The sequence below is a fragment of the Eptesicus fuscus genome, chromosome 21 (assembly GCF_027574615.1).
Source record: "Eptesicus fuscus isolate TK198812 chromosome 21, DD_ASM_mEF_20220401, whole genome shotgun sequence".
In the NCBI taxonomy this organism is placed as follows: domain Eukaryota; kingdom Metazoa; phylum Chordata; class Mammalia; order Chiroptera; family Vespertilionidae; genus Eptesicus; species Eptesicus fuscus.
The window spans coordinates 44,643,343-44,661,131 of record NC_072493.1 but is presented as its reverse complement, the minus strand read 5'-3'; the positions used below and the strand labels follow the sequence as shown (position 1 = coordinate 44,661,131).

Here is a 17,789-nt window from a genome sequence, read left to right as displayed (position 1 = left end):
GGCAACCGCCCACCCCACTAAGGAAGCACAGACAGAGCGTCCAGGGGGCCAGGTGGGGTGGGGAGTGGGGAGAAAGGGAGATCCCCGGGGTCTCAGAGGAGAAGCTCATTTCATGCATCAGTCCCCCAAGGCCCCACTTCCGCCTGCCGGCCCCGGGCTTCCTCTTCTGTCCCTGCCCGTCTCAGCCAGAGCGTCGCCGGGGAAGGAGCCTGTCTCAGGGCAGGGCCCAGTGTCTCCGGGGCAGCCATGCTCCTGCCGCTGCTCTTCGGGGTGCTGTGGGGCGCTGAGTGGGCCGAGGGTTGGGACCCCAAAAAGGCGAAGGATCGGGATAAAGACTACCGGCTGACGGTGGAGCGGGTGGTGACGGTGCCGCGGGGCCTGTGTGTGCGGGTGCCCTGCTCCTTCTCCTACCCTCGGGAGATCAACACCAAGGCTGCCCCGGTGCAAGGCCACTGGTTCAGAGATGGGACCGACGCCCTCAGCGGTTTTCCCGTGGCCACAACCAACCAGTCCCGGAGGCTGTACTGGAAGGCCAAGGGCCGCTTCCAGCTCGTGGGCAGTCCCGGGGATGGCAGCTGCTCCTTGCTGCTCACGGATGCCTGGATGGGAGACCGAGGGCTGTATTTCTTTCGGGTCGAGGGCGGCGCTGCCCTGCGATACAGCTTTGTGAACAATAAGTTCTTTCTGAATGTGACAGGTATGGAGCTGGCTGGCTGGAATGGGGTGGGAACTCCCCCTGCCATCCCCCCCTCCCCCCAACGTCTCTCATGCTGGGAGGGCCGTGGGGCATGGGCCAGGGGGCGCCCCCTGACGTGCCCGCTCTCATCCCAGCCCTGACACCGGAGCCAGCCGTCTACGTCCCCGAGACCCTGGAGCCTGGGCGCCAGGCCACAGCCGTCTGTGCGTTTAAGTTTTCCTCGCAACAGTGTCTAGCCCCTACCCTCTCCTGGACGGGGGCTGCCCTCTCCCCCCAAGAAATCGGGGTGACAACGGCCTACGTCTCCGTTCTCACCTTCACGCCCAGACGGCAGGACCACGGCACCGACCTCACCTGTCGCGCGAGCTTCTCCACTCAGGGCCTGAGCTCCGAACGCAGCGTCCGGCTGAACGTGGCCTGTGAGTCTGGTGGGGGACATCGGGGTGGCCAGCAGGCCCGGTGGGTGGAGAGGTGGGGACGTGGCGCCCTGGGTGGCTGGGGGGGGGGGTCCACAGAGGGGAAGGGGTAGGGTCCTGAGGTAGGAGGACAGGAGGGGAAGCGATGCCGTGTGGTCCTTCACCCACAGGCGTTCCTGTCACTCCTGTCACTTGTCTTCCCCGAGGATGGCCACACTGTCTGTCCCAAATGGTGGGCTCGCGGTGGCTGTGGGAAAACAAAGGTTCCTCCCCAATGCCGGCTCACGATCTCGTTGCAGATGCCCCCGAAGTCCCGGTCATCAGCATTTCCTGGGACAACGGGCCAGGTACTGAGGCTCGGTGGGCCGGGGCTGGGCCGGTCCTCTTTGGAGGGTGAACAGATGGCAGGAGTGTGGGGGAAATGGGGCTCCTCCCTCTCGCTCGCTCTCTTTTTAATAGATTTCTATTGATTTCAGAGAGGAAGGGAGAGGGGGAGAGAGTTAGAAACATCAACGAGGAGCCAGGCCGCGGTGGCTCAGTGGTTGAGTGTCGACCTATGAACCAGGAGGTCATGGTTTTTTTTTTTTTTTTAAAGGTGAAAGGATTAAGAGTATAAATTGATAGTTAAGAATATATATTTTTTATATATTTTATTGATTTTTTACAGAGAGGAAGGGAGAGGGATAGAGAGCTAGAAACATCGATGAGAGAGAATCATCGACCAGCTGCCTCCTGCACACCCCCTACCAGGGATGTGCCCGCAGCCAATGTACATGCCCTTGACCGGAATCGAACCTGGGACCTTTCAGTCCGCAGACCGACGCTCTATCCATTGAGCCAAACCGGTTTCGGCAGGAGGTCATGGTTTGATCCCTGATCAGGGCACATGCCTGGGTTGTGGGCTGGATTCCCAGTAGGTGGTGTGCAGGAGGCAGCTGATCAATGATTCTCTCTCGTCGTTAATGTTTCTCTCTCTCTCTCTCTCTCTCCCTCCTCTATGAAATCAATAAAAAACTATATTTTAAAAAAAGGAAACATCAACGATGAAAGAGAATCATTGGTCGGCTGCCTCCCGCATGCCTCACACTGGGAATCGAGCCCGAAACCTACCTGGGCATCAACCCGGGGCATTGCCCTGACTGGGGATCAAACCGGGACCTCCTGGCTCATAGGTCGATGCTCAGCCACTGAGCCCCCGGCTGGGTCTCCCTCTCTCTCTCTCTCCCTCTCCCTCTCGCAGCCCTGGAGCTCCAGGCGGACAGCCCACACCTGCAAGCCCGGAAGGGGCAGCCCCTGCGGCTGCTCTGTGCTGCGGACAGCCGGCCCCCCGCCAACCTGAGCTGGGCCCTGGGGGACAGGGTCCTCTCCTGGTCCAACCCCGCGGGGCCCGGGGGCCTGGAGCTGGTGCTGCCCGGGGCGCGGCCCGGGGACGCAGGGCGCTACTCCTGCCGCGCGGAGAACCGGCTTGGCGTCCGGAGCCGCACCCTGAGCCTCTCTGTGCGCTGTGAGTGTGCCCGCGGCCTGGCTTCGGGGAGGGAGGCGAGGGGCGGGGGCAGGGGCCGGGACGGGGTCCCAGAGCTCCAAGGAGCTGGAACCCGGGGCCTGTGGGACTCCCGATGCTGGTTCCAATTCCCAGGCGGGTGTTTTTTCTCCCACCGCCAAGCAAGTGTCTGACACCAGCTGGGTGCCCGGCAGTTCAACTCAGTTCTGACCCTCTGCGCCCGGAGGTGCAGGTGCCGCGGGTGAAGGGCCCAGTCCCACAGGACGGCCCCGCCTCGGACATCATAGCAAGTCCTCTGTGCTGCTGCTGACTGTAGAGCAGAGGCTATAGGGGGGAGCTTCCCACGACCCCCTCCTCAGGGGCCACTAACTGGCTAGATAGAGCAGCTCCCAGAACTCAGGAGAAACACACCACTTACTAGATGGCCCATCTGGAATGAAAGGTTATAAGGCAGGAGCAGCAGGTGGGAGGGCCAGGCACAGGGGAAGGGCTCGGAGCTTCACGCCCGCCCTCGCCTGTCGCCACCCTCCCCAAATCTCCAGGTGCTCACCAACCCTGAAGAAGCTCTCCCCTCACTCCTCCCCCCTCCCCCACTTTTGGGTGTCTATGGAGCCTTCATTACATAGGCCTGATGTAATGACTACAGCCTTGGCCATTGGTGATTGAACTCAACCTCCAGCCCCTCCCGCTTTGGGAAGTCAGGGCGGGGGTCTGCAAATCCCGGCCTGACTGGTTTCCCTGGAAACCAGCCCCCCTCTTGAGGTGCTTTCCAAAAGTCACCTCATTAACCTAAACTCGGGTGCAGGGGCAAAGCGTTTTGTTATGAATATCAAGATACCTTTATCACTCTCATCGCTTAGAAACACGGAGATTTTCAGGAGCTCTGTGCCAGGAATGGGGACCAAGACCAAATATCTATACAATATACATTATACATCACAATATCATAGGGACCCACCCTTCTTTTCTTAAAAAAAAAATTATTGATTTCAGAGAGGAAGAGAGAGATAGAAACATCAATGATGAGGGTGACTCATTGATCAGTTGCCTCCTGCACGTCCCCTAACTGGGGATCCAGCCTACAACCTAGGCATGTGCCCTTGACCAGAATCGAACCTGGGACCTTTCAGTCCGCAGGCGAACGCTCTATCCACCGAGCCAAACCAGCTAGGGCAGTGGTTGGCAAACTCACCAGTCAACAGAGCCAAATATCAACAGTACAACGATTGAAATTTCTTTTGAGAGCCGACTTCTGCGCATGGGCCACGAAGTTTCAATCGCACTGTATGCGTGCGCCCGCACGTGGTATTTTGTGGAAGAGCCACACTCAAGGGGCCAAAGAGCCGCATGTGGCTCGAGAGCCGCGGTTTGCCGACCACTGAGCTAGGGCAGATCAGGTCAATACTCAACCACTGAGCCACCCCGGCCTGGCAGGGACCCACCCTTCTTACCCACCCATTTCCTTGGGTGCTTTGTGTCGGTGGGTGGGTGATGCAACCCTCCTCCCCTGCCTGCCACAGTCATTGGTCCGCAGGGACCCTTGGCCCAGAGCGAGGCCCCCGCCCGCCTGGAGCTGGTGCTGTGTCTGTTTCAGATGCCCCGGAGAACCTGACCGTGACCGTCTCCCGAGCAAATGGGACAGGTAGGAAAAGGGGACAGAGGCCTCTCGGCGCCCAGTGGGGGCCCGGGCGTCTGGGGTGTGCGCCTGCGAAGGGTCCCAGTGTCCTCAGCTGTGTGTCTGTCCTGCCCCTTCTCTCGCCTAGTCCTGGAGACGCTCGGGAGCGGCGCGTCCCTCCCGGTCCTGGAGGGCCAAAGCCTGCGCCTGCTCTGCGTCACCCACAGCGACCCCCCAGCCTCGCTGAGCTGGTCCCGGGGGCCACAGACCCTGAGCCCCTCCCAGCCCTCGGACCCTGGGGTCCTGGAGCTGCCCGGCGTGCGAACGGAGCACGAAGGCGAATTCATTTGCCGCGCTCAGAACCCGCTGGGCGCCCTCAGCGTCTCGCTGCGCCTCTCTGTGCACTGTGAGTGGGGGATGGGGCGCCAGGGGGGCAGCACCCCTGGGTCCTGGCAGGGCAGAGGCACCGCTGACCCTGCTCCTCGTTCCCCCCAGACCCCCCGCAGCTGCTGGGACCCTCCTGCTCCTGGGAGGACCAGGGTCTGCACTGCAGCTGCTCCTCCAGGGCCCAGCCGGCCCCCTCCCTGCGCTGGCGGCTGGGGGCGGGGCTGCTGGAGGGGAACCATGGCAACGCCTCCCACGTGGTCACCTCCAGCTCAGAGGGGCCCTGGACCAACAGCTCCCTGAGCCTCCGCTTTGGGCTCAGCCCTGACCTCAGACTCAGCTGCGAGGCCCGGAATGTGCACGGGGTCCAGAGCGCCTCTGTCCTGCTGCTGCCAGGTCAGGGCCTGCTGGGGGCAGAGGCCACGGAGAAGGGAGTGGTTCAGAGAGAGGGTGGAGCTGGGGGAGGGGGCTGAACGGGGACAGGGGTGATTGCTAGGACAGGGCCTGCATCTCCTGCCAGAACAGAACTGACAGCGGGCTCTGCAAGGACGTGGGAAGAGGAGAGACTGAGTCCTGGGAGTGGGTGGTGTCACCTGAGCTGGTGCTGGAGGAGCAGGCCCTGAGCCCCTGCAGCCCTGAGCCTCCCCGCGGGGCTCAGCCCTGACCTCAGACTCAGCTGCGAGGCCCGGAATGTGCACGGGGCCCAGAGCGCCTCTGTCCTGCTGCTGCCAGGTCAGGGCCTTGCTGGGGGGCCCTGGAGGCGGGGTCTGGGTGGGGCGGGGGCGGGGTCCTGTGGTTGGAGATGGAGCTGGGGAGGTGAAGCGGGGTCCGAGGGGAAGGTACAAAGCCTGGGCCGGGGGTTTTAAAGGAAAAGAGCGAAAGGGGTTGCAGGTAAGGAACGGGAGCCGGAGGCCTGCGAGCCGGTGGCGGAGGGCGGGCGGGAGGACGCGCGTGGCGGTGGGAGGGGCTCAGGGACGCCTGGCCGTTTCCACGCGCAGAAGAGAAGGAACTCATCGCGAAAGGATTCTCTAAAGGAGTAGCTCTGGGCACCGGCGTCACCACCCTCCTCTGCCTCTGCCTCTGCCTCTGCCTCGTCCTGGTCATGTGAGTTAGGAGCGGGAGAGGGGGTGCGGGGACCGGGGGCGGGAGGTCCCGGGGCGCACACCGAGGCGGGGCGGGGTGTCTCCTCAGCGTGAAGATTCTGCGGAAGACCCAGACCCCGGAGGAGGCGGCAGCGGCGGCGGAGACTCCGGCGGAGACTCCCAGGCGGACCGAGACGTGGAGGTCCAGGCTCACCCGGAGGAGCACGATCCTGGATTACATCAACGTGGTCCCCAAGGCCCGCGGCCTGGTGAGTGGCCCGGGCGCGCAGCCCCTTCCCCGCCCTGCCCCCGCCCTGCGCCCCTGGGACATGGAGGTGGGAAAGGCATGGCTGTTGGATTCAAAGCCTGACTCGGGCGCTTACTGCCTATGAGGCCTTGGCCACAATCGCTGAGCCTCCGCGTCTCCCTCCGTTTCCCTTGAGAGTTGGTCTGAGGAGTCAAAGCGTGCCCTTGCTCCGTAGGTAGCAGCTATGCCGTTATTACCACCACCAATGACATTACTGGTTATAATTAACTAGAGGCCCGGTGCACGAAATTCGTGCACGGAGGGGGAGGTGTCCCTCAGCCCAGCCTACACCCTCTCCAATCTGGGACCCCTCAACAGATGTCCGACTGCCCTCTCACAATCCAGGACTGCTGGCTCCCAATTGCTCGCCTGCCTGCCTTCCTGATTGCCCCTAAATCGCTTCTGCCTGCCAGCCTGATCACCCCCTAACCACTCCCATGCCAGCCTGATTGATGTCTAACTGCTCCCCTGCCAGCCTGTTTGCCCCCAACTTCCCTCCTCTGCCAGCCTGGTCACCCCTAACTGCCATCCCCTGCAGGGTTGATTGCCTCCAACTGCCCTCCCTTGCAGGCCTGGTGCCTCCCAACTGCCCTCCCCTGCTGGCCATCTTGTGGTGGCCATCTTGTGTCCACGTAAGGGCAGGATCTTTGAACACATGGGGGCAGCCATATTGTGTGTTGGATTGATGGTCAATCTGCATATTACTCTTTTATTAGATAGGATAGAGACCTGGTGCGAGGGTGGGGGCCAGCTGGTTTGCCCTGAAGGGTGTCCTGGATCAGGGTGGGGTTCCCTTGGGGCGTGGAGAGGCCTGAGCAAGGGGCCTGTGGTGGTTTGCAGGCCAGCCAAGCTGCTGGTGACCCAAGCAGAGGCCCTGGTATCTGGAATTTATTTACCTTCTACAATTGAAACTTTGTATCCTTGAGTGGAGGCCTGGGCCCGCCAGAGTGTGTGGAAGGCTTAGCTTCTTCTGTTGCCGGGGAAACCCAATAGTAGCCATCTTAGCTGGGATTAATTTGCATACTTGTCCTGATTGGCTGGTGGGCGTGGCTTGGCTTGGCTGGTGGGCATGGCTTATGTAGCAGAGTGATGGTTAATTTGCATATTATCCTTTTATTAGAGAGGACTAGAGGCCCAGTGATGAAATTTGTGCACCTGTAGGGTCCGTAGGCCTGGCCGCTGCCGGCTGGGGCCTTCCTTCCTTCTGCTCCACCCTCTGGTGAGCAATAGAACCCTCCTTCTCCAGGTGGGACTCCCAAGGGGACACTTTGCATATTAGCCTTTTATATATATAGATGATGTAATATTATTAGCATCCCTGAGAGGCAGTGTGTCCTGGTGACTAACAGCTGGGTTCAGACCTGAGTTCATCGCTGTGTGTTCTTGGGCAAGTCACTTAACTTCTCTGAGCCTTTTCTTGAACTTTAAAATGGGGGAATAGTAGACTCACCCCTGAACCCTAGACTCACCCCTGAACTCTAGACTCACCCCTGAACCCTAGACTTACCCCTGAACCCTACACTTACCCTTGAACTCTAGACTCATCCCTGAACCTAGACTCTTGGGCAACTCTCGAGGCAGCATCTCCCTGGGATGTCTAGCAGGCACCTCAAACGTAGCCTGTCCAGAGGCAAACTTAGGAGTAACTACACCACTTGCGCATCTACTCCATCCTCCCCATCACAGCAAATAGCACATCTTCCCAGCTGCTGCTCAGGCCTAAAGCCTCAGTCACCTTTCACGCCTCTCTTCTCCATCAAACCCTCCCCTCCCTCCCCCAATCAATCCATCAGCAAATTCCCTTCAAACCACTTCTCCTCCTACTTCCCTAGTCCACACACCTGGACACCACCACCACCTTCTGCGGGTCCTCTCTGCTCCCACACCCCCATCTATTTCTCTGCACATCACATCCATTTAAAGCCCAAATAAGTCCACCAACCCCCTTGCATACAATCAAAAGGCAGGAACACACGAGTGATACTTGCTGCCAACCAGTTAACTAGAGCGTAGGGCCAAACCATTTTTTTCCATGCCCAGTCTCTAAGGGTCACCTGCACATGATTCCACGTATATAACACTCTTGAGAGGATGAATTTGTAGAGCTGGAGAACAGATCAGGGCCTGCCTGGGGTTAGGGCCCGGTGTCTGTGGGGTTAGAACCATCTGCCTCCTGATGGTGGTTACAGGAGCCGACCTGTGTGAGTCTGCGAGGGCGGCCTCAGCAAAGGGCCACGGACTGAGTGGCTTAGACTACGGACATTTGTTCATTGTTTCTGTCCCGAGATGGAATGTGGGCTCAGTGAGGACGGAGACTTTGTTTGACTCCCTGATGTAACCCCAGTTCCTCCATCAGTGCCTCCCACGTGGTACCCACAAGTATTTGCTGAATGAATGAATGAATGAATGAATGATGGTCGTTTCCCCGTTAGGCTCAGAATCCAAAGGCCAAGCCCAGCAGCCCTTCCAGAGCCCCTCCTGCAGCTGCTAACTCCCCGAGACGGAAAATGTCCCCTCCAGCCCCAGAATCAAGGAACAGCCAACAGGAGATCCATTATGCTGCCCTCAGCTTCCCCGGCCTCCGGCCGCAGGAGGCCCAGGAGGCCCAGGACACCAACTCGGAATATGCCGAAATCAGGTTCCGCTGACGGCGCCCTGGGTGGCGGGACGGGGATCCAGGCTGATGGAGAAAAGAGGACAAGGCCTCGCTCTCTTTCTTCTTTTGACTCCTCCAAGGATGGGCCGTCCCACCGCAGGCCTGGCTTTCAACAGCCGGACCGCCCCCTCCAGAGGGACCTTCTCTGGGGACACGATTCGGAGGACAGGGATACACTTTTCGTCTCAGAAGCCCAGGCACCCCCCTCCCCGATGCCTCCCAGTCCCACTTTTCTCCGAGGTGGGAGAACCTTTGAAAATGGTTCGGCAGTGTCTCCATGAGGCAAGCGAGCTAACCTCACAGGCCAAGCCTGGCCCCAAGTCTATTTTCATACCACTTGAGAGCCAAGTTTTAAATGGGGGAAAGCGTTGCCCCGGCCGACGTGGCTCAGTGGTTGGGCGTCAACCTATGAACCAGGAGGTCACGGTTCGATTCCTGGTCGGGGCCCAGGCCCAGGTTGTGGGCTTGGTCCCTGGTTGGGGGGTGTGCAGGGGGCAGCCGATGATTGATGAGTCTCTCTCATCATTGATGTTTCAGTCTCTCTCTCTCTCTCTCGCTCTCTCTCTCTCTCTCTCTTCCTTCCTCTCCAAAATCAATAAAAAAAACAAAACCCCACATGTTTTATTAAAAATAAATGGGGGTAAGTGAAATAAGCCAGTCAATGAAAGAAAAATACCACCTGACCTCACTCATTTATGGATAGTAAAGAACATTATAAACTGATGAACAAAAAGATAGATACAGAGACAGTAAAGCATCAAACAGACTTTCAAATTACAGGGGGAAAGTTAGGGAGAGGTGGGGGAGATAAGAAATCAAACAAAGGACTTGTATGCATGCATATAAGCATAAACAATGGGCGCAAAACTCTGGGGGGTGAGGGCATGTATGGGTGTGGGTGGGGGGGGTAATGGTAAGATATGTACACATATAATACCTCAATAAAAAAAATGTCAAAAAAAAAAGAAAGGTAAAAAAAAAAAATAAATGGGGGAAGAGTCAAGAGAATGTTTTGTGATGCGCGAACATATGAAATTCAAATGTGTCACACTAATAAAGCGTTCTTAGAGGCCAGCCGCGCCCAGCCCCTGCTTTTCTGTATCGTCCTCTGTGGCTGATCTCATGCAGCTGCAGAGCCTAAGACATTCAAGCGCCTGGCCCTTGGCAGGAAAAGTGCGCAGATCTTCATCTAAAATAAACGCGCCCACTCAGTTTTGCAGAAGAGGAACTGGAAGCAGAGTTGCAGAAAGGGGTCAAGAGTAGCCCAGGCCAGCGTGACCAGCCACCGGGCCAGGGGGAAGGTTCCAGGGCCAGGAGGCGGCATGGGGGTTGGGGGTAGACGCGTGGGAAGAGCAAACGCTCGGGGGCTTGGGAGCAGGAACGCGGGCAAAGTGGAACCAGGAGGAAACGGACAGCTGCTCCCAACCGACCAGCTGGTGACGGGAGAGCGAGAGGCTTCTGTCTCTCCCTGCAGAGCAGGTCCCTTCCCCGAGGTCACGGTGGTGATTGCTTCATGGACAGTCCTCTTGGGGGATGGTTAACAGTCACGCAGAAAACTAGGGATCCCAGGAAGGACGCTGGCCTTTGCATTAGGCCTCGCTGGTTTGGCTCCGTGGATAGAGCGTCGGCCGTGGACTGAAGGGTCCAGGGTTCGATTCTAGTCCAGGGCACGGACCTCGGTTGCAGGTTCCCTGGCCCTCGTCAGGGTGTGTGCAGGAGGCAACCAATCAATGTGTCTCTCTCACATCAGTGTTTCTCTCCGTCTCTCCCTCTCGCTTCCACTGTCTCTAAAAATCAATGGAAAGAAATCCTCATGTGAGGATTAACAACAAAAAGAAAAGAAAAGAGCTCCCTGGCCAGTGGGCTCAGTGGTTAGAGCATCGGCCCATGCCCTGAAGGGTTGCGGGTTCGATTCCCTGTCAAGGGCAGGTGTTTGGTTTGTAGGTTTGATCCCGGCTCCAGTCAGGGCACGTGCAGGAGGCAACCAATCCATGCATCTCTTTCACATTGATGTTTTTCTCTCGCTCCCCCTCCCTTCCACTCTCTCGTAAAAAAAAAAAAATTAACGGAAAAAAATATCCTCATTGAGGGTTAACAATAAAAAACAAGTGATGTTACACAGACAGGAAGCGCAGGAAAACGTAGGAATAAAGCAGAAGAGGTTGTAAGTAAAGCCGAGGAAAATATGGGTAGAAAGCAGGTCAAACATTTGTGGTTATTTTTTTTTTTTTTGTCTGCTCACAAACTATACATAAGTGGCAGTGTCATAACAGCAGGAAAAGAAATTCGTGGGTTTTTGTTGTTAATCTTCCCCCGAGGAGGTACTTTTAGAGAGAGTGGAAAGGAGGAGGAGAGACAGAAATATCAACACACCTATCGGTTGCCCAGACCAGGAATCAAGCCTGCAGCCGGAGCATGTGCCCTTGACCGGAATTGAACCCGCGACCCTTCAGGCTGCAGGCTGCAGGCTGACTCTCTATCCACTGAGCCAACCCAGCCAGGGCACCTCCTATGCACCACATGGTGAGCCAATGACGGATAGTTATCTCCTCCCACAACTGCGGTGTCTGAGAACCGGATCTCCATTGTGGCGATATCTGAGGCTCAGAGAGGTGAATTCATTTATCTGCAGCCACAGGCTGACTGGAAACCACAGCTTCCCTCGCGCCTCCCTGCGCTTCGCATCCCTTCCTGAAGGGGGCGCCCCTGGGGGAAAGGGACTGAGAACCCAGGCAGGGCCCCTGGCGCGGCTCCGGGGAGAGCCTGATCTGGCTTACAGGCAGCAGGATCAAGATGACATGTTTCCAGTCATAAAACCAGCCACGGGGTGTGAAGTAGAGCGCAGGAAATGCAGTCAATAATATTGTCATGAGCCCTGGCCGGTGTGGCTCAGTGGATAGAGCGTTGGCCTGCGGAACTGAAGGGTCCCTGGTTCGATTCCAGTCAAGAGCACATGCCCCGGTTGTGGGCTCGATCCCCAGTAGGGGGCGTGCAGGAGGCATCGGATCAATGATTCTCATCATTCATGTTTCTGTCTCTGTCTCCCTCTCCCTTCCTCTCTGAAATCAATAAAAATATATTTTAAAAATATATTGTAATGATTTTTATGGTGCCAGGTGGGTACTAGACTTATGGGGGATCACGCCATAAGGTATACAAATGTCTAATCACTATGTTGTACGTTTGAAACGAATACCATATGGAATGTCAACTGTAATTGAAAAATAAGTTTTAAAAAGGAGGCTATTTAATTGGAAAAATGGACAGCTTTAGAAAATTCAGTCCATGTTTTACATGATCTTTCCTCTCACTTACTGAGTCCTTTGAGATTTTCGCTCTGTATAATACTTTATAACCTTTTTGTGTAGAAGACATACATATTTTTGTTAGATTTCTCTTGAGGTGTTTAATATTTTTTGGTTCTACTAAAATGGCATATTTTGGGGGTGGGGGCTGGGTGGAGGGGGCAAAGGTGGGTAAATGGGGGCATCTGTAATGTGTCAACAATAAAAATAAAGGGAAAAATGACATCTTGTCCATACTGGTATATAGAAATACACTTGAATTTTTAAAAAGTATATTTAAATATATTTTTATTGATTTCAAAGAGGAAGGGAGAGAGAGAAACATCAACAATGAGAGAGAATCATTGATTGGCTGCCTCCTGCACGCCCCCCACTGGGGATCAAGCCAGCAACCCAGCAGGTGATCTTGACCGGAATGGAACCCAGAACCCTTCAGACCGCAGGCTGAGGCTCTATCCACGGAGCCACACCAGCTAGGGCTACACTCGAATTTTGCACATTAACCTGGAATCTACCAACTTGGAGAGGTTAGCCTATTTTAAATAATTCATCTGTACATTATTTTGGATTTTCTCTGCAAAAAAATTATATCATCTGATAGTACACATTTCATTTTTCCCCCGAAGGGGAAAATAAATACATAAATAAACACTTAACAGATGCTGAAGAGCAAGGCGAGATTTAGAAGGGAAGGCATATAATGTCAAAAGGTGACAGACAACCTAGACGGAGAGGACGAAGCCGTGAGCGGCCAGGTCAGCGTTTCCGAGGACACGCGGCCAGGGTGGGGGGGGGGGGGCGGACAGGTGCCTGAGTCATGGTGTCCTGAGCGAGGGCATGAGAGAGGACGTCCAGAGATAACACCCACTTGAGACAAACCCTCTCCAGTCCCAGAGCGATTTACCTGTGGAAGTGTTTACAACACTGACTGACATATAGCGAGCACTTACCCTAGCCACTGCTGTTTGATGCTTCCGTCACCCCCACCGAATACGGAAAGTGAAGGCCATTTTTGGCCAAAGACCCTCTTGCCAAACCCTAATTAATCAGGAGCCTTGAGTTGGTAGTTCCTGGGTAATTGAAGATACGGGGAGGAGGCCCCCTCTGCCATGTGCCATGTGCCAATGCCTCTGGGTACTGAATAAAATGAAAAAAGTTGGTCCTGACTGGGTGGCTCAGTTGGTTGGAACATTGTCCCGTACACCATAAAGTTGCAGGTTCGATTCCCAGTCAGGGCACATACCCAGATTATGGGTTCTTGGGGCCCCAACTTGAGGCAATTAATCAATGTTTCTCTCTCTCTTATCTTTCCTTTCTCTCTAAAAATAAAAATAATAAAAAGCATATACTCAGCCAGGGCTCAGTGAATAGACCATCGGCCTGTGGACCGACCAGGCATGTACCTTGGTTGCAGGCTCCTCCCTAGCCAGGACCCTGGTCGGGGTGCATGCAGGAGGGGTGCATGTATTTCTTTCACATCCATATTTCTGTCTGTCTGTCTGTCTGTCTCTTTTCCATTCTCTCGAAAAATCAGTGGAAAAAATATCCTCAGGTGAGGATAAAAAAACCCACAAAAACAAAAAACATACTCGGGTGAAAGTTTTAAAAAAGCCTAAAAACGGAATGCAGTTGGCCCCAGAAGCCAGGACACACACAGGAATGGAATTCCAGACTCACGGATGGGGCCGCCCAGTGCACCCATAGGTGGGCCTTAGAGAGGGGCAAGGTCTTGCCTGAGGTCACACCGCAAAATAGCAGAAGTGAGACCCAAACTCAGGCCCTAACCTAGGTGAGCATGGCAGGTCCCCAGTTCTTTTTCATCCACTTAGAGTGGGGCGGGCACTAGGGGAGCTTCTGTTCCCCTCCCTGGACCCCGACCCCCACGTCCTTCCAGGAGACCAAGCCTCCCGCCTGTGTCTGACCTGGGGAATTGCAAGGTTAGAAGGCTGTGTTGCTAGGCAACAGGTTTGACCAGGGGTCAGTGACTGTGAAATGTGTGTGTTAAGGTCCTGGCTTGTGCAATAGTGACTTGGGACTTGGAGGGAAGGAAGAGCGCGGTTGTCCGGTACTCTCCGGGAAAGGCAATGCTGTGTCCACGAAAAGGACACAAAAAAAATAAAAAATGAACACACACACACACCACCAGGCCTGGAGTCCGAAGACCCCGCGTGGACCTTCTGTATTGCCAGATACTCTGTAGCACCACTTATCAGAGACTATCAGCTGATATAGGTATATCAGGAAATATACCTATAAAACAGCTCCATGTTTCTTTTTTCAGATATCTTTTTATTGATTTCAGAGAGGAAGGGGAGAGAGAGAGGAGAGAGAGAGAGAGAGAGAGAGAAACATCAATGATGAGAGAGAATCATTGATCGGCTGCCTCCTGCACACCCCCCACTGGGGATTGAGCCTGCAAGCCCGGCATGTGCCCTGACCTGGAATCAAACCAGTGGCCTCCTGGTTCATAGGTCGATGCTCAACCACTGAACTATGCTGGCTGGGCCACCGTTCCATATTTCTCATCACTGACTCAGTTGTGTTCTGTTGAAACTTTTTTTTTAGGCCCTAACATTGTCTTGGACATTCTGTAACTTTCCAGTCCGTTCTGATGACAAACATCAGCCTGATCTTACACCTTCAGCTCAAACTTGGTTTAAATCCCGCCATCCCTGGCCTCTCCATCCAGCAGAGCTGGGACCTGACTCCTTGGAGGAGACACAGAGACCAGGTATCCCTGACACACCTTCCCTTCATTCCCACTGCGAGCCCTAGTTTCCCAAAGTCTTGGGGCTCAGAGGAAGGACAGGTATGGGGACAAGGGACTCCTGACCTAACTGGCCACAGCCATGGTTTCCTGTCGGCTGAAACGGCCTCTCTGGCTAACCCTCTGCGTGGCAGGTGTCCAAAGACTGGCACTCTCTCGTGGAGCAAAGGAGTGAGGACTTGTCTGGCTGAGACTTTCCCAACACGAACGTTGTGTCCTCCTCCCACACTGCAACGGACAGCACCCCTCCTGTGTGTTCCTCTTTCACTCCCATGCGGCTGCCACACCTGCGACCCCAGACATGTGGGTTTTCCACACATCAGAGAGTCTGTGACACCCGCTGGCTGTCCTACAATTGACCTCAATGCTGACACCATCTACCTCAAGGCAGCATCAGAACCCACAGGTGAAGGGCTCAGGCCTACAGCCGGCCCCTCTCCCGACTTCAGCCGCCAGACACAAGTCCGTTAGCCGCTCGTGCTTCTGACCTGTCGGCAGTGGACTGGAGGTTCCGACGACCCCCCTCCTTGGGTTTGATCATTTCATAATGGCTCACAGATGTCAGGGGGAAACCCTGAGCTACATGTGCTGGTTTATTGTACAGGGAGGTTACAGGGAACAGCCAGGGGGGAGAGATGCATAGGGCAAGGGTGGGCAAGCGGTGGGGAACCTCCATGCTCTCACCTGATGCATCCCCCTCCCAGCATCCTCACGCGCTCACCAACCCAGAAGCTCTCTGAGCCCCGGAGGCTGAGATTTTTATGGAGGCTTCATCACGTAGGCGTGATCCATCCTTAACTCCATTTGCAGCCTCGCTCCCTTCCCCGGAGGGGAGAAAGTTCCAGGCTTCTATGGAACTCTATGACTTGGTCTTTTTGGGGACCAGCCTCCATCCAGGAGCCCACCCAGTCACCTCATTAGAACAGAAGACATTCCTATCATTGAAGAAATGATGAGGTCGCAGGAGCGCTCTGCCAGGAACCTGGGGCAGAGACCAACCTTGCTGGATGGAGAGGGGAGGTGTTGGGATTTAAGTCAAGTTTGAGCTGAAGGTGTAAGATCAGGCTGATTTTTTAAAAAATATATTTTTGTTGATTTCAGAGAGGAAGGGAGAGGGAGAGATAGAAACATCGATGATGAGAGAGAATCATTGACCGGCTGCCTCCTGCATGCCCCCTACTGGGGATTGAGCCTGCAACCCAGGCATGTGCCCTTGACCAGGATGGAACCTGGGACCCTTCAGTCTGCAGCCAAACCAGCTAGGGCAGATCAGGCTGATTTTTGCCATCAGAACTGACTGGAAAGTTACAGAATGTCCAAGACACTGTTAGGGACCAAAAAAAAAAAAAAAAAAGTTTTAACAGAACACAACTGAGTCGGTAACCAGAAATATGGAAGTGGCCCAGTGGATAGAGTGTTGGCTTGCAGACCGAAGTGTCCCGGGTTCGATTCCGGTCAAGGGCATGTACCTGGGTTGCAGGCTCCTCCCCAGCCCGGGCCCTGGGGTGTGTGCAGGAGGCACCCAATCGGTGATGTTCCTCTCCTATCATATTTCTCTGTGTCTTTCCCTCTCTCTAAAAATCAATGGAAAAAATACCCTTGGGTGTGGATTAAACAAACAACTAACAAACAGAAACATGGAGCTGTGTCATAGTTATATTTCCCGGAGGTGAGAGTCTCAGAACTGGTTATAGAGAAAATCGGAGCTGAGTCCTCCAACTCTGGACCTGGTGGTGTTTGTCCATTTTGTCTCTTTTGTCCTTCCCATCGACACCGCATTGCCTTTCCCTGAGAGGACTGGACAACAACACACCTCCTTCCCGCCAAGTCCCAAGTCGTTATTGCATAAGCCAGGACCTTCACACACACATGTCACCGCCAGCACACACCTCACAGCCTCCTGCTGCCTTCCTGGGTGAGAGGCCCTCTGGAAGGCTGAGACCGAGCTCCCCTCCTCAGGGACCACTTGACTCACACATCCCAACCACGCTGGGCTGTGGGGTGTGGGCTGCACTGCCTCTGCCCCCACGTCAGGCACCAGCCACAAGCTCGGAGATCCCAGGCCACCAACACCTCTGGCCAACGAGCTACAGACTCAGAGGTCCCCGTGACCTTCTCGGGTTCAGTAAGTTGCCGTTATGACTCAGAGAACCCAGGAAAGCACTGCCCATGATTACAGGTTTATTAGAAATGACAAAACTCAGGAGGAGCCCCGGCCGCTGTGGCTCAGTTAGTTGAGCTTTGTCCCATGCACTGAGAAGTCGCTGCGTTTATTTTTTTTACCCTGGATAACAGGGACCCTGTCCCAAATCCTCTGAGACGGCTCTCAATCCTCTCTTCTCCGGAAGCCATCACCGGAGGGTCCCCCTTCACGGGTGGATTTTCACCTAATCCGTCCATTTAAAATTCCTCAAGAAGTCAAACCTAAGAAAATACATAGCCAGAGCAGCTAAGAGAGGCCAGACTCTAGGGCATTTGAGATCTTGCTCCCTGGCATGTGTCGTCAGTTTGGCTCAAATAAACTCTTATATAATGATTCTAAGACACACACACACACACACACACACACACACACACACACACAGAAATGCCATACATGTAGCTGTATAACCTTGGGCAAGTCATTAACCTCCCCGTGACTTAGTTTCCTCCTCTGTAAAATGAGAATAATAATAATACCTATTAGGGCTGTTGTGATTGAATTAGATAAAAGCACTTGGAATAGAGTCTAATGTCATGTACATCTTCAAACATATGCATTATTACTTTATTCCTATACTAGAGGCCAAGGGAACGAAATTCGTGCATGGGGGGGTGGGGTGTCCCCTCAGCTCAGCCTGCACCCTCTACAATCTGGGACCCCTTGGACTGCTGGCTCCTAATCGCTCACCTGCCTGCCTGCCTGGTCACCCCTTACTGCCCTCCTCTTGCCAGCCTGGTTGCCTCCAACTGCCCCCATTCCTGGCCTGGTTACCCCTCACTGTCCCCCCTGCCAGCCTAATCGCCCCCAACTGCCCCTCCTGCCAGCCTGGTTGCCCCTCACAGCACCCCCACTGGCC

The 17,789-nt window shown here is 55.1% G+C and overlaps 1 protein-coding gene across 1 annotated transcript; it reads left to right on the top strand.

Annotated features, from left to right (window-relative positions):
• Positions 1–246: 246 nt before the first annotated feature.
• On the top strand, positions 247–8,650 carry SIGLEC10 (sialic acid binding Ig like lectin 10). Its single transcript, XM_054711304.1, has 10 exons — positions 247–697; positions 832–1,116; positions 1,413–1,460; positions 2,354–2,617; positions 4,209–4,256; positions 4,378–4,635; positions 4,725–5,032; positions 5,617–5,717; positions 5,805–5,964; positions 8,435–8,650. The coding sequence occupies exons 1-10, from the start codon at positions 247–249 to the stop codon at positions 8,648–8,650; spliced, it is 2,139 nt and encodes a 712-aa protein (XP_054567279.1).
• The last annotated feature ends 9,139 nt before the right edge of the window (positions 8,651–17,789 follow it).